This window comes from Corylus avellana, chromosome ca7 (assembly GCF_901000735.1).
Source record: "Corylus avellana chromosome ca7, CavTom2PMs-1.0".
Taxonomy (NCBI): Eukaryota; Viridiplantae; Streptophyta; class Magnoliopsida; order Fagales; family Betulaceae; genus Corylus; species Corylus avellana.
In genome coordinates this window covers 4,524,109-4,546,502 of record NC_081547.1, presented here as the reverse complement: position 1 = coordinate 4,546,502, position 22,394 = coordinate 4,524,109, and the positions used below count along the sequence as shown (strand labels likewise).

The 22,394-nt window shown below is 36.3% G+C and overlaps 2 protein-coding genes across 2 annotated transcripts; one reads left to right on the top strand and one right to left on the bottom strand.

The window, feature by feature from the left end:
- Positions 1-110: 110 nt before the first annotated feature.
- LOC132186873 (UDP-glycosyltransferase TURAN) lies at positions 111-15,524 on the top strand (the record flags this gene model as incomplete). The annotated part of the gene is given in 18 exon segments (XM_059600981.1): positions 111-363; positions 1,726-1,931; positions 2,066-2,184; positions 2,611-2,644; positions 4,361-4,416; positions 4,530-4,670; positions 6,741-6,889; positions 6,978-7,067; positions 7,175-7,241; positions 7,324-7,387; positions 7,478-7,592; positions 10,250-10,416; positions 10,518-10,628; positions 10,711-10,772; positions 10,897-10,949; positions 11,045-11,120; positions 14,885-15,013; positions 15,307-15,524. Coding segments are annotated over 17 exon segments (1,464 nt in total). The 3' UTR covers positions 15,331-15,524.
- Positions 15,525-16,096: 572 nt separating this feature from the next.
- LOC132186866 (U-box domain-containing protein 33-like) lies at positions 16,097-21,276 on the bottom strand. Its single transcript, XM_059600971.1, has 9 exons — positions 20,763-21,276; positions 20,467-20,588; positions 20,127-20,248; positions 19,294-19,398; positions 18,586-18,979; positions 18,301-18,438; positions 17,601-18,128; positions 16,675-17,445; positions 16,097-16,475 (listed from the first exon to the last, which is right to left on the bottom strand). Exons 1-9 carry the CDS (start codon positions 20,899-20,901, stop codon positions 16,293-16,295), a joined length of 2,502 nt encoding a protein of 833 aa, XP_059456954.1. The 5' UTR covers positions 20,902-21,276; the 3' UTR covers positions 16,097-16,292.
- Positions 21,277-22,394: the final 1,118 nt, after the last annotated feature.

Sequence of the window (22,394 nt, the reverse complement as noted above, 5' to 3'; positions counted from 1 at the left end):
TAAACTTTCTTCTTGCCATCTTCCTTCTCTCTAACGACGGAAACAACGTCTCTTCCTCTAAGGCATGCTCTCTCTCTCTCTCTCTCTCTCTCTCTCTCTCCGTTTTTGACCTCTAGGGTTTTTATCTCTCTTTTTCCTCTTCTTCTAACGTTTTCCTCTTTTTCTATCTCTCTGTTTTTAGGGTTTTCTATTTCTCTGTTTTAAAATCTAATCGGTTCCAATCTCAGCCTCTCTAGGATTTTCTCCACCGACTTCAATTTCTGATCAACCCCAGACTCTCTAGATTCTCTTCAATCTCTATATAACTCAACCTGCAAATAGTGTTTTTCCCCACTCTCCACCGTCACTTGATCTCTGTATCAGGTTAGTTTCTTTGTATCTTTTACGTTTTCTTTGATTACTGAGAAAATTTATTGTGTTCAGAAATGGGTTTTGTATACGAAATTTGTGTTCTATTACTCAGAGTTTATTATTCGTATGTTTGCTTATAACTCCCTGGAGCTCAGCAGAGCACAATTTTTTTCTTTTTAGTTCACACCTAAACAACCTCAGAGTCATGTGATAACTGAACCTCTAAGCACTTTGACAGTACAAAATTGACCAAATCAGAGTTAGTACTGGTAGCCTTGCTGTACAATGATGTTGTGGTAGGTTCTTCCCCCTCTGCTGCCACTATACTCCTAATTCCCTCACCTAAGTATTCTGATTCTATATTTTCCTAATTCTGTATTCTATATTAATTAATATATATTATTAAGTATTCTGCATTTTCCTAATTCTGTTTGATTAATACTTATCCGATTGTCTAAATTCACATCACATATTCTTAAATCACGTGTTCTTACTCACTACCAAAAATAAATATTCAGCAACAGAGAAAACTCATCTTAGGACGAGATCAATGAATAGTCCGGGCATATGAGATTGATGTAGGGCAAAGGGCTTTGTATAACCTAGGATATACCTATTACTCTGTTTTTCTAATAATTAATGGGAATTGGGATGAGTATTGAATATGCTTGATTCTATATATGGGTTATATAATTTTAGTTTATTTGGAAGCAACCATATATTCCTGATAGTGCTCAATAGGATCCTACTCATCGAGATATGTCGTCAAAAAAAAGTTTCTATAGGTGTTTGATTCATAGAGGTTTTGAAGGTGGGTTTTTTTTTTAACTGAAAGTTGACATTTGTTGATTGCAATCCTTCTCCAGGTACAATTCTTCTTACTCTTGCTCTGTTTCTCAAGAGGGAACCAAAGGGAAATCGCATGTGATAGTTTACTCTAAACAATGTTATTAGCTTCGCATGTATGTGTTTGATTTGTAGGCATTTTGGGCATATTTTATATATTTATACAATTTCTTCAAATCCTTCTAATGGGTTTTTGCCTTTTGATATGTATCTGCGGTCCTAAGTGAACCCATAGTTTCCACATTCAACTTTTATTTCTATATTTCTTGACGGCAGCTATTGATTGGAGAGTGAAGCAAATTTTTTCGGGTTTAAAGCAAATTTACATTGATTGAGAATGTTCAAGATTTTTTTTAATGCACTTTTTTTTTTCCCCTCTTTTTCCATTAATTGGAATTTAGACAGTTGCTATATATATATATATAGATATAAAGTTTTTACAAATGTGCTTTGTGGATATCAAATATAAAATAATACAATGAAAAAACACCTGCGCATATGCTAGTATTTATAATATTTTTATCATAGGCTGGTCCGGTTCGCAGAAAATCGAAGCCCAAATAAGAATGCTATGAATTGGTACCCGATCTGCTTTCCGCAGCTCTTCTGAGTTCTGATGTTTCCAATTTGGTTATTGGGCTCCCTCTCCCCGTGAAAAGAAAGTTGGCGAGCGAGACAGAGAGAGTCCGTGTACCGTGTGAGTTGTGATTTCAGAGGATTCTCTGTAATGGCTGGTAAGCTCACGTTCCTCCATTTGTTTTCATGAGTTGATTGGAATTCAAAATACAATATAGGAATTTACAAGTTCAAGCCTTGAATAGTTTTCCTTTTCTTGTTTTGATGTAATTTATAATGGGCGATTTTGAAGGCAAAAGAGGAGAAGAGGAGAAGAAGATCAAACGGAGAGGGAGGGCGTGCGTGGTGGTACTCGGGGACCTTGGCCGCAGCCCTCGGATGCAGTATCATGCTCTCTCACTTGCCCGTCAGGTGTGTTCAATTTTTTTTTATTTTTTATTTTTATTTTTTTCTTTTAATATATATATACATACACACAATTAGATGATCCTAGCTTTCTATGGTAAATTATGAATATAGGGCAGAACCTGCTAACTAATAGCTAGGATATTTAGGAAATAATCATGAGTATTCTTATCCTATTGGGTGAAATCTGAATGATTTCGACTATGTTGGCATTGGTATATATGTATTTTACTATATACATATAGCTAGTGCAGTGTTTTTTTTTTTGAGGTTGAACTTTAACTCTACATTTTCTAACCTCTTCTCCTAATCCCATATCCCCTGATTAAGTTGTTATATCATGTGGTGAATGAATATTGTACATGGTTATTGGAGTTGTTGAAGGGGCATTGAATTGATTCACATCTGCAAATATTGCTATTGATTTTGCAGGCAGCTCTAGAGGTGGACATTGTTGCATATGGAGGTACACCTTTGTATTCTATGGACAAAATCAAAGTGTGATATAATCTCCTACAAACCTATTCTTTGATCCAATTGTTGCAGAATGCTTCTATGCTTTGCTTGATAACAGTGTCATAAAGGATGAGACTAGGTGCTATATTGAATAAAATGAAAAAAAAAAAAAAAAAACTCGTTACCTCATTGCATTTTGAATGAGCAAATTATAGCATCCTCTATTTCTCCAGAAATTGAAACACATGAAGCACAAGGTTTCCCATAAATTCCCATTAACATCTTAAATGAAAGTTTTTCTATTTTCATTTCCACATCTCAGTTTTGGATCTCTGATTTACCAGAAAAAGGATTAATATGACTTGTAGCTTATGGAGTAGATTATGTTTTTGGATGCCAATTGTGAGGTCAAAATTGTTTCACAACTTGCTAGCTTCAAAGAAATATGGAAGTATGAGATCTGCAAACTTCTCTCATCACCCTTATCAAGTATCCTGTATTTTGCTTGTCCTACATTGCAGTTCGATTAAAAGTTGCAGTCTTCCATGGGTAGAAATACAGCCTCATTGAAGAAAGAGAGAGCACTGACTACATGTCACAAAATTTAAATCGATCATGGATTGCTTATTCAAATCATGGATCCCATTCTCTTGTGCAAATTAGCTCCTGAAAAGTGCAAATTACATTTTTTTTTTTTTAACTTATCAAAAAAAAAAAAAAAAAGGAAGTGAAATTATTAAGAAATTAAAATAAGAGCGTCACTAAAATATTTAAAAGACTAGGGGAATGACAATGTGGACGGAACTTGTTTTTGTTTTTTATAAATTTATTATTATTATTATTATTTTTCAGCTAAAAAAGAAATTTATGTAAAGCATTTTGTGCCTCAACTTTAACTGTGTAGAGAATATAAGGTTTAAATTATTTTTATGTGATGTCTTCATATTTAACATTTCAATATTTCACATATAGTCCCAACTTTTTGAAATTGCCCCGTTTAATAGTAAATACTACTATTTTTAGTGGATATTAATGGAAAAGGACAATAGTTAGCAATTGTTTAATGGAAATGACATAATACCGAAGAGGAAAAATTTGCAGATGGCAAGAGAAAGCAAGGGGGAGAGAGAGAGAGGGAGAGGGAGAGGGAGCGAGAGAGAGATTTCTTAATAATTGCCACAACTCAGAGTTAATCCATATTATTTTAGGGTTTCATACTTATCAAAAAAAATTTAGGGTTTCACAATGTGACCCCGTAAGTTGGAACGTTTTGTTTTAGCATGGAGATCTTGAACCTTTGAGGTGTCATTATATATTATTCTTTAGCATGTTGGAATATCTGAATAGAACTTCTATGCCTTTAGACCTTCAAGTGATTAATATTTGTGGGTGAAACTATATTAAACTCATTAATGGAGGTGTAAACTATAATCCATGAATCATGGTTCCTTAATATAATTTCAAATATTACAGCTTGTTGTCTAAAAGAGTATGGATTATGTGCACATGCATTTTATTAGTATGTCATCTACTGCTTTTGAATTGGCATGGTTAATTGTAGATTTCAAGATATCCTGTAAATTTTGGAATAAAATTTTCTTTTCTCCTAAGCCATTATGTGTCTAGAACAACTTATTTATTTCTTCGATGCTAAACAGAAAGACTTATAATGGAGGATTTAGTATGACATATGCTGCTTTAACCACAAATTTGAATTTTTGAACAGGTTCTGAGCCCCATATTGCAGTTCTATCTCACCCGTCTATACATATTCACACAATGGTACTGCTGTGGAGATATATATATTTTTTTTAATTTTTTAGTAGATTGGTTTATTTTGAGCCTACCACCATATTCTTTTGATTACTTTTATATACTTTGTATTGATTCTTCAGACACAGTGGCCAATTACCCCTCAAGGCTTACCAAAGATATTTCGCCCTATAATGCTTTTGCTCAAGCCGTTAATTCAGTTTTTCATGCTTCTCTGGTTTCTTTGTGTAAGGATACCTCCTCCTGATGTTTTTATTGTGCAGGTGAGCCCTCATGTTTCACTTGAATATATTGTGCTTTTTATTTAACAACTTTGTGGCCATTGATTGTTTAGGTCAAAAAGAAAAAGTTTGGCCATTGATTGTGATTGTATTTACCATCCCTTCTAATTATTTCGTTTTTATGTTTAAGTTTGTGCCCACGTGGAGTATGAAAGAGCCTAACATTTCTTATGATGTATATGGATCAAAGTAGTTGTTTAGCAAAAAATTTACTAGTAACTTTTGTTATGACAGAGAAGGTCAATTGATAGCTAAATACAAATGATCGTGCACTCATTTGTAAGTCGTGAGCTTTTCTGTTGTTAAATGCTGATTATTTTACCTAGTTATCTGGGGGGACACTCTGTGCAACACCGCATAGTTCTTTCCTTTTCCTTTTTCATTTAACACAATTTTATTTGACATGTAATAAAATTTATTACTACAATTTTAATACTTAATGAAAAAAAGAAAGAAATTAACATGTGGATATGTTGGCTTGAGACAAATAGATCATCCAACTTGCCAATCTTCTTTGCATTTTCTCAACTTTCCCATCCCAAATAGCTTTTGACATGAAAGAAGTGCCCATGAGAAGACCCAAATATTTCAACGGCAAAGAAAAAAATTCTTCAATTCAAAATGTCAGCCAACTCTTCTTGAGGCAGTACATGACCCACCACAACTGATTCTGCTTTCCAAAGGTTGATCTTCAAACCTGAAATAGTCTCAAAACACACGAGAATGTGCCCCAGATTAAGGATCTGGTCTTGATCTGCATCTCACATAACAAGAGTGTCATCTGCAAAAAGAAGATGGGAGATCTCCAAAGTGGCTGGGTTTTGGGGGTTGACTCAGAATCCAAATAAATAGCCCCTTATCATAGCTCTAGACAACATCTTACTAAGAGCCTCCATGACAATCACAAAAAGGAGAGGTGAACGCGGGTCCCCTTGGTGGAGTCCCCTAGAGCTCGCAAAGAAGCCATGCGGGCTGCCGTTGATCAAAATAGATAAACAGGCCGTGGAGATGCAGGAGGATATCCATTTCTTCCATTTTGAACCAAAGCCAAGACGCCCTAGAAGATAGGAGAGGAACTCCCAGACTCCCAGTTGACATGGTCATAGTTTCCTAGTTCAACTTGCACAACACACCAGAAATTCCAGATTTCAGTTTGCTGTCCAGGCACGCGTTAGCTATAATAACTAAGTCTAGAATTTGTCTCCCCCATATAAAAGCATTGTGATTATTTGAAATGAGGAAACCCATCACCTGTTTCATTCTAATAGCAAGGACCTTAGCCAAAATCTTATAGACACTCCCCCCAAGGTTGATAGGTCTGAAGTCCGTTACTAGCAAGATCTAGCACTTGGTTCTCATCTTATTTGGACTCTCGTGGGTCATGCCTAACAATATCTTAAAGTTGCTTCACTTTTGAAAGATTTAAGCCTGGTGACATTTCAAAGAGGTCATCTGGAAAGTAATCCCTGCTTTATTAATGTGGAGCATTTGGAAAGAAAGAGATCGGCGCCTTTTTGAGGATCGCGAGGCTAATGCGCTACGATTAAAATCCTTCTTTTTGAGATCTCTTTTACATTGGGATGTAACTTATGTTCCCAATTTTTCTTCCTCTAATCTTGTAGATCTTGTTAACTTTTTAGATTTTCGACTATAATAGGGTGATTAAGTCTCTTGTATACTTTTCACGTACGAGAGCTTTGCTTCTTCTTCTAATAAATTATTATTCATAAAAAATATGTTACTGAAATATTTGGTAGAACATATTGGCACAATGTGTAATTGTTCTAATTCCAGCATCTGGATCCATCTCATAGTTGTATGTCATGAAGATGGATAAATTGGGATAATCACACTTTGGCTCCTTTGTTATTGGTCATCCTTTAATTCATTGAGAGCCTCTTGTCTTTAATTTTCAATCAGTTTTAGACATTTTTTTGAAATTTTGTATGTTTCTCGATGTGTGTGTGTGTGTTTGTATCCAAGATTCTTGATTTTTCATTTATGTCTTGGTATGCTAATCCTTTGAGCTTGAATGCTCTCTTTCTTTTGTAGAATCCTCCTTCTGTTCCAACCTTAGTGGTTGTAAAATGGGCAAGCTCGCTGAGGCATTCTGCATTTGTGATTGATTGGCATAATTTTGGATATACATTACTTGGCTTGTCCCTTGGAAGAAGTAGTTGCTTTGTCTCTGTATATCGTTGGTAACAATTGATTTTTTTCTGAGTTTCAATTTGTTAATGGTGTCCCTTTTTAGCAGTACAATATTTGTTTTTCTGGACACATGTTTAGGTTTGAGAAACGTTATGGGAAGATGGCAGATGGTTCCCTATGTGTGACAAAGGCAATGCAACATGAACTGGCTCAAAATTGGGGGATTCAGTAAGAGTCTTGGCTCAAAACTTTGCAGTTTCATTTTTCTTTGCTTTTTCCATTATAAAAATTTTACATAATGAGAATTTCATAACTTATTCTGGTCAAATTGATAGAGCTACTGTGTTGTATGATCAGCCTCCTGAGTTTTTTTGTCCTGCTTCGCTTGAGGAAAAGCATAAGGTGAAACAAATATTTCTTTGTCAAGTTCTTACCAAGAATGTTTTTATTGAAGAATTATGTCTAACATGTGGATTACTTGTAGTTATTTTGTAGAATAGATAAAAATCTCTGTCAACCTCTTGGAGTACGGGATTATGCCCACAATGGTACGCATAAGTTTTGACTATTTGTTTTTCCCCATTTAATTGAGGTTTAGTAGAAACAACCTGTTTAGTCAAGTTGCACACTTCTTGCAGGAAGTTTAGGAATCGGGACCCATGCCCTAAATGAGACCCTGTTTACTTCCCAGGTTGGCACTGACATTTTCTTGAAGCCAAACAGGCCAGCACTTGTTGTAAGCAGTACAAGCTGGTGATCTCTTCTTCCTTTGATGAATCTATTGATCTTGTAATTTCTGAATATTTATTTCCTTAATCTTTGAATTTGGTTTGGTTTGGCATGTCCCATTATTATGTTTTTTTTTTATTTTTTTATTTGGTAATAGAATTAGTTCTTCTTCAGCTGCATGCCATTTATTAGCTGCTACACATTATTTGACATTAGCATATTGCATCTGCTGTTTTGATTATTATATTCTCTGTTCATTGAAATCTTCCTTCTGCATAAGATGTTACCCTTTTATTTGCTCCATCAGTTTTGGTTAATGGAGAACCAGCAGGCTTTTTTAGTAGTACTCGGGGGATTCGACAAGGAGATCCTCTCTCTCCTTTGTTTTTTGTTATTATCATGGAGGTGTTGAGTAGAATGATGGTGGAAACTGAAGCTATGGGGCTGATTGCAGGTTTTCCTGTAGGTCGTGTGCACAATCCTGGTATTAGCGTTTTGCACCTGCTGTTTGCGAATGATACGCTGATTTTCTGTGATGCGGATGTGGAACAACTTCTCGATTTACGCTGTCTTTTCTTATGTTTTGAAGTTATTTCAGGTCTAAAGATAAATCTGCTGAAGTCAGAAATTGTTCCTATTGGGGAGGTGCAGGATATTGATTTGTTGGCTGGTATTTTTGGTTGTCGGGTGGGTGTCTTACATATGAAGTATTTGGGGCTTCCTTTGGGGGCGCATTACAAGGCTACCACAATCTGGAACAGTATGCTAGAGACCATGGAAAGGAGGTTGGTGGGGTGGAAAATGGGTCTTTTATCAAAAGGGGGGAGGCTTACACTGATTAAGAGCACTCTTTCTAGCATACCAACCTATTTGTTATCCCTTTTCCCCATTCCATCGAGTGTGGCAAACAGGGTAGAGAAGATGCAAAGGAATTTTTTATGGGGTGGTACCAATGAGGAGACGAAGTATCACTTAGTTAATGGTCTTTAGTTTGCTCTCCTATGCAAAATGGTGGCTTGGGGATTAGAAATCTGCGTAGGTTTAATCAAGCTCTACTGGGAAATGGTTATGGCGTTATGCTATGGAGAGGGAAGCTTATTGGAGGAAGGTAGTTGAAGCTAAATATGAGAGTATGGATGGAGGTTGGTGTACAAAACAGGTTGAGGGGTCTTTTGGTGTTGGGGTTTGGAAGCATATCAAGAGAGGGTGGGAGTCTTTTTCCAAGTTCATCAGATTTGAAGTAGGAGATGGATCCCAAATTAGGTTTTGGCATGATATTTGGTGTGGAGATCAACCTTTAAAGGAGGCTGTCCCTGAATTGTTTTGTGTTGAAAGAAACAAAGAGGGTTGGGTGAGTGATAATATGCAGATTTTGAATGAGGAAGTGCATTGGAATGTTCATTTTTTACGAGCGGCTCAAGACTGGGAAGTGGAGGTGGTGATCGCTTTCTATGGAAAATTATATGAGACCCGGCGCCATTTGGGGGGTGTGGACCGCATATGGTGGACTCCTTACAAGAGAAAGCTTTTTGAGGTGCGATCCTTCTTTGGAGTGCTTTCTTCTTCTTCTTCTTCGGAGAGGCACGAGGTGGGAAGCTCTTCTTTCCCGTGAAAGAGTATATGGAAGGTTAAAGTTCCGCGTAGAGTAAGTTTTTTTTGTGTGGACAGCTACTCTAGGAAGGATCCTCACCTTGGATAATCTTCGCAAGAGAGGTTTGATCGTGGTAGACTGGTGTAGTATGTGTAAGAGGAGTGGGGAGTCTATCAATCATCTCCTCCTCCATTGTGATGTGGCACGTGCTCTTGGGAGTGTCCTTTTTTCCCTTTTTGATGTGAATTGGGTCATGCATGGTAGGGTTATTGACCTCCTAGATTGCTAGAAGGGCCAAAGAGATAATAAAATGGTGATGGAGGTGTGGAGAATGGCCCCTTTTGTGCCTTATGTGGACTATTTGGAGGGAGAGGAATGTTCGATGTTTTGAAGATAAGGAAATGACAATGGCGGAGCTTAGCAATAGGTTTCTCAAATTGTTTTTCCTTTAGGCGGGAGCCTTGAACATTCCTCAAGTTTCTACTATGCATCAATTTGTGGATTTGTGTTCTTCTTATCTTTAAAGGGGTGGTCTTTGTATTCTTACTGTGTTCTAGGGTTGCGCCCCTCTGCGCTTTTTTATGAAATACTTATTTATAAAAAATATAAAAAATGCTTTAGATGATAATGAAATGCTAATGGATCAACTATGTCAATTTGAATGAGTGCAGAGCATTTGTATTGGATATAGTTTGCTATTGTTATCATTACCTAGATGATTTCATGATATGTTTGAGGCGTAGACTAAACTTAAACTACCTTGCAAGTTCACTTAGATTTTGGTTTTGTACATATGGGGTTTGCTATTTTTGTCATTACGTAGATGATTTTGGTTTTAAACATATAGGTTTTGCATAACACCTGGAATCTGAAAGTTTATTTTTCAGTAAATATGATGACTTCTAAGTTTGATTTTACACATTTCTTGTGTAAGATTTGTAGTGTGATCACATCTGCTAAATTAAAACAAAACCTTTGTAGTATTTATTAGATTCTTAGACAAGATTTTTGGTTTTGTGTGTGTGTTTCTTTTTGTTTTCTGATTAGCTGAGCAGGTAAATTGTTTTAAAGAATGACACCTTTCTTTCAGGACCCCAGATGAAAATTTTGGCCTTCTCTTAGAAGCAGCGTTAATGTATGATAGGCGTGTTGCTGCAATATTAAATGAAGATGATTCAACCAATGAAGAGGTTATCTGGAAGGAAATCTCTGAGGGAAAACAATACTTGTACCCTAGGTTGTTGTTCATCATTACAGGTAATGATGAATATATATGTACGCATATACACACAATTGTGCACACATGTCAGCTTTGATGCAGACATATTTTGACTTACGATCTATTTCTCTTTAACAAGGTAAAGGGCCTGAAAAGGAAAAATATGAAGAGAAAATAAAGAGGTTACACCTCAAACGTGTGGCATTCCGTACTATGTGGTTGTCGGCTGAGGATTACCCATTGCTTCTGGGTAGGTTTTTTATTCTTGGTTTCTTCTTCTCATCTTTTTTCTAGTAAGCTATTTAATGTCAACATATTTGCTACATTGGTAGGATCGGCAGACCTGGGTGTTTGTCTGCACACTTCCTCATCAGGGTTAGACCTTCCAATGAAGGTAGTTCATCGTCAAATTTCCTGTTATGTTTGGTTGTATTATGACATGTTTGGTTGTATTTAGGAACATAAGCGTTCGTAAGGAATAGTATTATAACTAGAACCAATTAAAAATGTTGTATCAGGTTGTGGATATGTTTGGTTGTGGACTGCCTGTTTGTGCTGTTTCCTACTCTTGGTGAGCTTTAATTATGTCTTCTTTAGTACAATGCCTTTATGTGTGCTTGACTTATGTTGCATGTTGTTTTAATGCTGGTTTGACGTTTTTTGAAGCATTGAAGAACTTGTAAAAGTTGAGAAAAATGGCTTACTCTTTTCATCATCTTCAGAGCTAGCTGATGAACTCTTGGTAAGTTTAATTACTTGACTAAGGTCATGTACGGTCATTAGTTGTCAGATAATGAACAATCTCTTCTAGTATAACATGTCATACATATTGAGATACTTGTAAATATTTAAACATATTGCCATGTTGTATGAAAAATATGTGAATGTCTATATATGAATATACTAATTTGTAGTGTCATTCTTCGGAGAAAACAAATACTGGACAATTTTATTGTAAACAATTTGTCATAACGTTTACAGTGACCATTTGGCTAGCATAACCAGTTTGTGCCACTTCACGCCAATGTGTGCACAATATGATTGGGCATAGGTTTTTTTACATGATTTGGTTTACAGAAGGTTCACCGTAACTGAGGCGATTAATAGGAATGGCAGCTAACAATGATAATTCTGATGTATCAAAACAACTGCATTTCATGAATCTGAAAATTAATACATTCTATGCCCAGCTATTTTCTTGATGCTCCCCTTTTTTTCAACAATTTATACCTTTATTTGCCTTTTAAAATGTAATGAACCCATTTAATTAACATTGGATGAGTATATGCAGTCTTGTTCTTAAAATGTTGGAAAATATAAAGAAAATGAAAAAGATTAGGATATGGAGTGACAATGTATAACTAGGTAATTGGAGCTTAACAGTGCCTCCATCAAATTTATCGCAGAACTGGTTCATGATAGTCGGCACTTAATATCTATGTTTGCTTTTAACAATACTTCGGCTTTGTTTGGCAAAGCCTTTTTCTTAGACACTATAGTTGATGTAGATTGATGTGAAAAAAAAAGTAAGAATGTTTGGTATAAAAAAGTGAGAAAGTGATATGGAAAAGTGAAAAAGTTTTTTTTTGTAGTGATTTTTTTTATTTGAATAATAATAAAAAGCGAATGATGTGATATAAAAAGTAAAAAAAGTTAGAATTTGTTGATGTTGATTTTTTTGGGAAATTGTGATGAACAGTAACAAAGGAAAAGGAAAGGCTTTGCCAAACAAAGCCTTCATATTTGCGTCAATCATTTGAACTGTTTTTTTTTTAATGAGGGGAAACCCCCCAAGGCTTTGAACTGTGCTTTTCTTGTGCAACATAATAATGTAACTTTCAAGGGGGTAAAGCTTTGGCATGGTGATCATGTGTAATTTAAAGCTATAAAACTTCAACATAGTTGAACACATCCTCCTAAACCTGTGGGCAATCTGGCCTACATCAGACCTAGGACAAGAAAAGAAAATTTGAGAAATAGATAGTTGAAACGTTTCTATGTTTATGTGAAATGTAGCAGAGGAAATGCATGTATGATAACCATAAGGAAAGATAATCTTCCTTCAAAGAATTGCTAAGAAAGTGTAGGTAAAGAAGCACACGGTGGAAGCCAAATACAGAAAAAGAGATTAGATCTCTTTGTTAATTTCTTATATAATGAAAGAAGAGGAGAATGGATGAGACAAACAAATAAAGAGTACATTCCTTTTCATTATGGTTGTTGAGAAAACTAAGGAATAGTGGGAATTTTTAATTATATGTGTTAGAACCGAAGAATGGTTTGACCCCAAAAATAAATGCATAGGCAATATATGTACGGAAAATAAATTGTAGTACTTAATAATAAAACATCACAACCATAACAAATTGAAGTGGAAAGCCCATTGAACACATCAAAGGGAAAAACCACTCTATGATAGCTAAAGCCGAAAAATCACTATAACAAGGAAGATTCAAAATACAGACATAAACTTACAAAAGCCCATTTGTAAATCTAATGTCCCGCATGACAATGAGCTTCCTGCTTGCCTTCGAGCTAGCCAATCTTTTTCAAGCATATTTCCTCACCGATCCATTAGTAGACTCTTTGGTGGACAAGGGTTGTGCATGGTGTGGTTTGAACAAAATGAAGAACAAAGTCCCTAGTGAGATAAAGCTTCAAACTTTTTAGAATCCTCACTTGGGTTAACCATGGTGAAGGAAGGTGTACATTTAGAGGGAATCTAGGATGAAGGTTTTCACTTCCTTCTTCACCAAACAAGTTTAAAGCTTAGGGGGGTGTTTGGTAAAAGAGTTGGCTTAGACACTGTAGTTCATGTAGATTGATGTGAAAAAAAAGTAAGAATGCTTGGTATAAAAAAGTGAAAAAGTGGTATGGAAAAGTGAAAAAAGTTTTGTTTTGTAGTGATTTTTTTATTTGAATAATAATAAAAAGTGAAAAAGTTAGAATGTTTTGATGGTGATGAATAGTAACAAAGGAGACCCCAACTCCTTTACCAAACAACCCCTAGTTGAGAGCAATGGAAAAGATAGATTCAAAATGAAGTCAAGATGTGATTTTTATCCTGTAGAAAATACACATCGCATCATGACAGGGACCTTTATGTCAAGACGCGCAACTAGGATTTCATCGCTAACTTTCTGACATTTGGCAGCTTTTAGCAGGTCACATCAAGACGGGCTTTGCATGGGACAATACAAACTTTCTATGATTCTGCGTTATGTCTTTTGTCTTGACGGGGTGAGCCGGAGGCAGTAGCTTCTCTATGGCTCTGCATAATGTCTCTGTCTTGATTGGCTTTGAACAGAAAACGGAAAAACCACACAAACACTTATTTTCACACCAAAACCTTAGTTGATGAAAGATATTACATGTAAGATTTTGAACATTGAATGAAGCCAGTTTCTAAAACTTAACAATATGTTTCATTTTTTCTGTATCAGTTTACTGTTTTATGGTGTATTTGGTACCTAGTTGCCTAGTGGCATAGTTAGGTCACATGAGTTTCACGTCCCCTAGTTTGATTATTCTAAGAATAGCTCATTGATGGAGGTTTCAATTTGTCAATATTTCTGAAGTGTAGGTGGGATGAACCGAAGAATGCAATTAAACCCAATCCTTGAGGGGAAAATTGTTATTTTTATGATAATATAGACAACATCTGCACATGGATCATAATCTGAAAAAACTAGGTTTGGGTGTCCACATATTTTGAGGTCAGTTTTTCAGAACATGTGCTTGCCAGTTATCTGGGTCACAACAAAGAATTAGTTCTTTTTTCCAACATTTGAGCTACCAAAATGATAAATATTAGCTTTTGTGCTTTCAGCCTCAACTGAGTCTGTCTAATTATGAACTCCCAATTGGTTTTTAGCCTCAGCTGTGAACGTTTCAGTTGCCAAACTACAAATATTAGTTTTGGTCCAATATTTAAGATTCCAAACTAATGAATATTTTTTTGCCCTACCCAAATATTATGAACTCCCTAATTGGTGATAATTAGGGATCTTTTCAATTAATCTGGAAGGTTCTTACCAAGAAGAAGAACCTTCCAGATTAAAAAAAAAATCTGGAAGGTTCTTACCAATTGGAGTTGATTTGGGATCCTTGGATCCTTCACACATTGCACTCTAGTTTATGACTATCATTTTAGATAAACACCACCCTCCCCCAAAAACCCCACCGACATCCAGGACAAGAGAAGAAAAGGTTATGCTTTGTCAGCCCTTGTTAACAAATAAGTGCAATTTGGTCCTTTTGCTCCCTCCACTAAAATGAATTGCTATTACATTCCCATGCATTTTACTTATTTTGATAGCTTGGTGTATTATCTATAACATCTTGAGGTAGTTAGCTATTGAAGTTGATGAAAACTGGAAACATCCTAGTGCAGTAATTCTATTAAAAAGATGCTAGTTTCAGTATATTGATCTGTTAATATCGTTTACTAAATTGTTTTGCATATTTTTTGGAGAAAACCATTTTAAGTTCTCTTTGAATCTTCAGATGCTCTTCAAGGGTTTTCCAGATGGATGTGAGGATCTGAAGTTGCTGAGAAATGGAACCTTGGAAATGGGTTCATCTAGAAGGTGGGCTGCTGAGTGGGAAGCACATGCCAAGCCATTGGTATTTGAGGCAAGTGTATTCTTTCATAGTCTCATATCTATACTAGTAGGTGAAATATAGGATACATAACATTTATTTATAATGATAATTGTTGGGGTTCTTTTCCCCCTTCATGTTTGAGTCCCTTAGGTGGCCTTTAATTTAGGGGATAATACAATTTGCAATAGGCTGATTTGTCCTACGCATGTATTGTCTTATAATTCCGTGTTTTCCCCATTTTTCTTGGATATCTTTATTCAGTCCTATTGATATCATTTATTTTTGTTGTGTTTCTGAACCTCATGAGAGATTTTGACTTGCAGGTTATCTCTCAGAACTTCGATTAATTTTTGGTATCTGGCTAAAGGTTACAATGTTTCAGTTAATGGTCTCATCTGTTGTATGATACTAAAAGGTTACCTACTTTTATATGTTGAGTTGATATCTTAGGGAAACTGGGTGTCCGAGTTGGAGTTTTCATCTGTCGTATTTTGCTTCTTTTTTCTTCTTCTTAAAGAACCGATGTATACTGAATTGTGATAATTTTTTTTTTTTTTTTTTTAAAAAAAAGGATTTTGATCAACAAAAATTTCTGGTTAATGTGCTATCCCTCCTTTTCTCCTTTTGTGGTTCTGTTTTTATGTGTTATGGCTTGACAGAGTAGCACACGACATGAAACAGTAGCATGTAAATCTTGTGACACTCAAACAAGAAATATCAGTTGATAATTTATGTTATGTAAATCTTTTTGCATACTTCGGAATAAGTGGATTGCTAAATTGAGATCATTCAATTTGTACCAAACCGTTTTGTTTTGTTAGTGACACCATGTAAACTGGAAGTTTCATTGATTGCGTCACCTTTGATGCAACCAACTGGGTTCACATCTTTAAGTATTGAGCTAGCCCATTAGGGCTAGGTTCATTAACTCAATAGCCTTGAAAGTGCAACGAAATTACAAGAAGTCCAGTGCAACATTACCACATTAGCAAGATAAACCAAACCTTCACATTAATTATGCGAAAATGTAAAGTTCTACATAAGGATCCATTTAGTACATTTAAGAGGGAATTGTCCAAAAAATTTGCCCAAAAAAAAAGTGGAGAATATTACCCTCTTAAATGCACTAAATAGATACTAATGAAATGGAGAGGATCTGTTTTTGCATAAAAGGATTACAAAAGTAAATGCCTGATGCATAATAAATATTTCATAATATTTTCAACATGCTGGGATTCAATTATTGGATTGGACCAAGAAAAAGTATAAACAATATACAAAGCTAAAGAGAAAGAAAAAGATACAGATTTCAATGCCTTTGTTGCCACTCTTGGATGGCAGATCGAAGAGCATGGTTTGGTAAAAGATTGCAGTGCTCAAGCTTCAGATTGGTCATGGGTGAAGTGGTATGTCCACCATCAAACCATTCTCTCAAAGGTTTCAATTCATAAGTAAAACCATCCGCTGCTACATGAGGATTTTGCATGACTTCCTGCAAGTTTGCAGACAGAACATTCATTCATTACAAATAGTCCATTGAAGTAGACTGGTGCAAAAGAGTTTCAAAGAAACAGAAACAAGAAACATATGGGTATGGAACATGTTAATTTGGTCCAATTCTATAACACAGACAGACAGAAAAACAGTAATCTAAGACAATGAAAAATAAAAAAGGAAGCCAAAAAACATACCTGGTAGATGGGACAAAGAAAGTAGGAAGGGGGTTCAGAGTGCTCTTCATAACTCAGCTGGGATAAGTATGAGCCTCCGTACGAAACCCTCATCGGTTCAAGAACCGTCCAGACATCCGATGTAAGGTCTGGCCGGTTCATTCGATACATTTGACAACACCTCAAAGCCAAGTCAGCCAACTGCTCAGCTTGCTCAAATGGCCAATCTCCAGCCAAAGGATCCAAGAGGGCTTTGAACTTTCCAGCATCTAATGCAAATTGCACTTCCTTTCTTATCCCCAGGGGTGGCCTTCCAGTCAGCAACTGTAATAATATGATTCCAAATGAATAGACATCTGACTTTAAAGTAAGCTCCCCTGTAAGGAGAAACTCAGGATCATGGTATGCAAAAGTAGAGCCTTTCAGCTCAGTTCTCCAGCAGAGTGTTATATTGTTGTCTTTTAAACTTTGATCATGAGATGGTGCAGGGCAGTTTCCGAAGTCAGAGAGTTTGCTAATGAAGTTGGCATCAAGGAGAACCTTGGCAGGAGTCAAATCACCATGTAATATGCTGACAGGTGTATAAGAATGAAGAAAGATGAGGGCTGAGCACAAATCTGTGGCAATGCATATTCGAGTTTGCCATGGTAATGGGGGAGTGTTGTCCTTGCAGCAGAGTCGATCTTCAAGGGTTCCATTGGGAAGATACTCATAGATGAGAGCCTGAGCTTCTTCACAGAATCCAATCAGCGTGACAAGATTGGGATGCCTCAACTTTCTCAATGTATCAACCTGAAAATGCAACACAAAACTTAGATTTGGATACTTGTTTCTTTTAATGTTGTGAAAGAAAAAAGGGTTACAAAGTAAACTGTGAAGATGGCTGATAAAATACTTTTATTAGGAAATTAATGGAATGGCAAAATTTCATATGAATACAATCCTACCTCATGTTGTAATCCTGAGGGGTCTTTCAAGTTATGATGGTGTAGCAATTTTATAGCCACCTGGGTTTGACGCAAGAGACCTTTGTAAATGCTCCCATGTCTTCCTTCTCCAATTTTAAGGGAAGGATCAAGGTTCTGAGTTGCTTCCTCAATCTCTGAGAACGAGAGCTGAGGGAAGAATTGAGGTGTTTTTGTGCTTGAGGCCTCTCCTAGTTTTCTTCTCAGCTCTTCAGATTCTTTTTGTGCAATATCAAGCTCTTCCTGAAACTCATCCCGTTCTTGTTTGTCCGCTTGCAACAGTTCCATAGCGGAGGCAATCCTCAGTTCCAAGCCCTTTACCATCTCGTCAGATTCTGCAATTTGGCTCTCAAGTGATGATTGTATATCTAAAGCATTCTGGAGTTCTTCTATGACTTGGTTTAGCTGGTTTATCACCTTTTGATGTTCTTCCTGTTCTTGTGCTAGAGCTTCCTGAGTTTCTTTTCTTTGTTTCACCTCCTCAGCATATAGGCTTTCTGACACTTGAGCCTGTAAATTATGCAATTGCAGGCTTACATAAGAATATGAAGTTTTTCAAGTTTTCCCTTCTCAAATATGGTCTAGTGACCACAAGGTGTTCAGTACCAAAAAACAAGAACTTTCATTTTATAGTCGTAGCATGGAAAAAGGATGAAGAAGTGCTAGGTGAGTAGAACTTTACCCTGCGCATAGCCTCAATTGCATCTTTTTTGGCTTTGCCACACCTTTCTGCCTCTTGAAATACTTCTCGCCTCGCATTTGCAGCCTCTGCCATGGCTTGTTCAAGTTTAGCATAAAGAGTGTCATCTATACTTCCCTCCTGTTAGAATCAGTCAAATATAAGATGACAAATTCCAAAGAAAAGGCAACATGCTCTTATAAAACCAAAAAGCCTAACTTGCAAATTTTGAAACATGCAAATGGTCCTCAACAATAAGTGTCTTATATATCAGAATTTCGCGCATACCAGCACACTGGGAGAGGATGGACGATGGAGATTCTCTGCGGACTGATTGTCACTCCCCCAAGACCTAATTGATGGAATCCGAGATATGTCAACCGCTCCACTAGAAGAGCATGTTGAATAACTCGAACCAGGACCATACCTTGTTGAAGATTCAACATATCCATCAGGATCCCCTAGTGCATCCGACCTTCTCCATGGGGTTGAGGGGTCTTCAGTACCATCAAGGGAAGAAACTTCTGTTATGCTTTCACCCCAGATTGAAACTTGAACTGAATTGCTGGGGGATGCGCCAAGGTTTTGCCCTCCACATTGTACAGTGAAGTGGTCTGATGATTCAGGTTTTGTGTTTTGACTTGATCTGACCTCTACATCAGCTTCATCTAAAATACCTTCCCTATATTGTATGGTACTTTTGCATTAGTCATCATTTTGGCATGAAGGCTTTGTTAATAAACTTTTAAATGGTGCATGTAAGAAAACTTTATAAACAAGCAATATTTTGTTGCAGTCTGAAGTGTACAACAATCCCTCTGATTTAATAGCCAAGCATTAATTTTCGAGTTGTATATATCAACCATACACTTGATTAGAAACTAAGAAGCTTCACATTTGGGGGTATATATCTTCATTCAATTCATATATATTCTCTATAGATTCGCATACATAAGCACTGCCAAAAAATTGTAAAAACAAGAACATCAAGCAAACCTGGTGTTGATGAGGTACCCCTTGCAGATAAATTGTATGCAGCAGGACCGGGGAGCGCGTAGGCGCACATAGATGGCCTTTTTAGATTTGAGGTCTGTCATTTTCCTGCAATTTTAAGCAGTTGGGTAAGCTGTGAGCAATCTAGTGAATAGATGCATATACAAATTTCAACTCTGTGGACCATTGAGTGAGATTAACTTAGGACTAAGAAAATGTTCAGCAAAACCATCATAAAGTATCAAACCAAAAGGTAATTAATCATCATAACTATAACTGAATAACCGAATGGAAACTTCTAGAAACCAGGAAATGGTTTTGTAAACACCCTGTTTCATAAATCAAAATCAACAACACCATTAAATTCTTTCACTGGCAAGGAAATGAATCAATTAGTTAAGAGAAACAATCAACAGATGGCAACCCCTTGGTGAAGGACACCCTTCTGCATAATTTCCTTCAGATCGAATCAACATCTATTGCAGTCAACCGTCGTCATTCAATTCAATGCTCCGAGGCCGGTAAAAAGCAGCGTCTATTTACCTGACCATACAGCTTTAATTGTCTAGTTATTGATCTGAATTTTAGGTCAAAAAATGTTAATACGCTACAAAGATACCCTCTTCTTCAGTTCCCCCTATGGTCCTGACCTACTTCCCATTCATGAATGCTGAATTTGCAAAAAATTTGCACAACATAAAGCACATCCACTGGGAATCATCCTATTGCACTACACCTTTGGAAGTTCACAATGGATATAAATGGCAATGAAAAATGAACATAATGGTTCGTACATCAGAAGAAGAAAAAAACATAAAATCATTTGAGGCTTGTACTTTGAGTAGTGCTTGTCTGCTGCTGCTCCCATAACAAGCTTCCTGATCCCATGCTGGGAGATTTGTTCCACAATCCCCATCTCAATACAGTACATATCAGCGTGTATTACTTCTGGCCGTACCTACATTAGAGAGTCAGAAAGTTCAGTACATGTTGCAATTAATCATTTCCAAGGAGCTCCAATATGTGTGATTATTGCTAAAATTGGAAGTTCTCTGCAGCTTAATAACATAATTTTCAATATACTTATACATCCTATTATTTATACACATTGTAAATGAATTACATTCATGTGTTAATAACCCAAATGAATGGGAAGAGACAGGAGCAGATTCATACCCCCATTTTCCCACAGATACGGCAATACTCATCCAGGATTTTCTGCTTGTTTTGCCTTTCAATTTCCCGGTATGCCCTGAGTTCCTTCTCCTTCATTGAGCTTGCTGGAAATTTTGCTCCCACTAGAAAACAAGAAAGGAGTAACTGCCTAATGTATTCTACTATTGGGTACTTTAACCAAGAAATATTTATCAAACACTCGGGGACCCATTACAAAAGCTCAAACTAAAACATCAAAAGTTGACACATTTGATCTATAAATGTTCTAGGACTTGGTATATATGTCGCCAACTTACTCAAAGGGATCACAGTTGCAGGCTGATTAATGTGAATGATGCAAATCTTTTTTCCTCCAGAGTTCTGTAATGCCCATATCAAGATTGATTTGTTGTTTTTCACGCTGTCTCCCAGCGCAACATATAACGTATCTTCCATCACAATTCAGAGGTAATTGTAGAACAACTATAATACCCAGAAAGGAAATTCCTTTCAACTCTGAATTAGACTGAGAAGCCCCAAAATACGCTTTCAAGTGTCTTTAAATAAGGTTGTTGGCATCTCCATCTTCCACAAAGCTTTTGAAAGAAGACAGGGGACAAGATTCCATAGGATTATAAGACGGTTTTTTGTTTTTTGGTGTCAGGCTTGTCTGAAGCTCCTACTATATATATTCCAAGTGTTCGATGATTCTGTGAAATCGATAGAAATAATTTCTTCGAAGCTTGACATGAACTTGCACGGCGGTTACCTGTCTTCAATCGTTTACGAACAAGCTGTTGGAACGAGGGAGGCGGAGGCGGTGGAGGCCACTACGTACGTCAACTAAATTCTTATAATACGATAATCGTTATCTAAATTGTCTGTTCATATGACGTGGGATTTTTCGATGACTTCCAGGAGAAGGCAACGATCATAGCAAATAAAGTTTACCTAGTTGAGCTTTTAAAATGGTGATTCAATGGATTAAAAAATAAGAAATAAAATAAATTAAGGGCTTCCCAAAAATGAATAAACAATTTGGGACAAGAGAATCTGGAAAGTCAGATCATCATAGTTTCAAGCACTTCTGATAGGATTGGAATTTCCAACCCAATTTACTCTCAACTTACCTAATCAAGACTAGCTCCCATGCTTTGTTTTGGTCTCTCCTAGGTCTAGATTTGTTTTTATTTTTCGACCAATTTACCTAAAATCCCTCTCAGGCAAACATTTTATGTTCTTTTTAAACATGATCTTTCTAGGGATTATTAAATTTGGTGACCAAAAAAAGAAGAAAACTCAACACATTGAGAAATTGAGTTAATCAATTATGTTTACTCTTGCGTCATGCATTTGGTACTTAATCATGAACATAATTAATTTTTTATGTTAGGTTTTACTGTGTTGACATGTGATGTAAATTAAATTGAAGGTTTTGGATTAGAATATGGTTCAAGAAAAGGCTGGAATTGAAGTTTTGAACACTTCGATTGCAATTGATCTGTCGAACCATGGTGACGAGTCCAATTAAAAAAATTCATGAGGTTCGATCATAAGTTTGATCACAGTTTATTTGTTGGATCGAAGATGTGAATCATGTTCCACACTAAAATTCGAGAGCTTCGATCATAGTTCGTTCGATCAAATCGATGCGATCTTTGAAACCCTAAAGTTTGATTGATCGAACTTGACCTTCGATTGATTAAAGTTGCCGCAATCAGTTTTACTTGTTAGTTGACTTACCCCACTTAAATAAGTCTAATGGGCTACGATTTTTATAAGTGAAAAGAAGTTCTCTTCATCTTTCTTGAAGAGAATCTTAAACACCTTCGAACTTAAAACTTAAAAAATCCCCTGGTTTGTTACCAATCAAATTATCGAAAGAAATCATTCAACCATCAGAGTTCTAGATTGTAACGAGAAATAGGGTATTTCTCAATTCCTCTTCC

What these genes read in the sequence shown, in the direction of transcription:
- LOC132186866 (XM_059600971.1), bottom strand. Translation starts at nt 20,901, where the DNA reads ATGGAAGATACGTTATATGTTGCGCTGGGAGACAGCGTGAAAAACAAC. An exon ending in GTATCTGTGGGAAAATGGGG is followed by an intron (nt 20,249 to 20,466) that starts GTATGAATCTGC and finishes TCTCTAATGTAG; the next exon opens with GTACGGCCAGAAGTAATACA. An exon ending in GGGTACCTCATCAACACCAG is followed by an intron (nt 18,980 to 19,293) that starts GTTTGCTTGATG and finishes CATACAATATAG; the next exon opens with GGAAGGTATTTTAGATGAAG.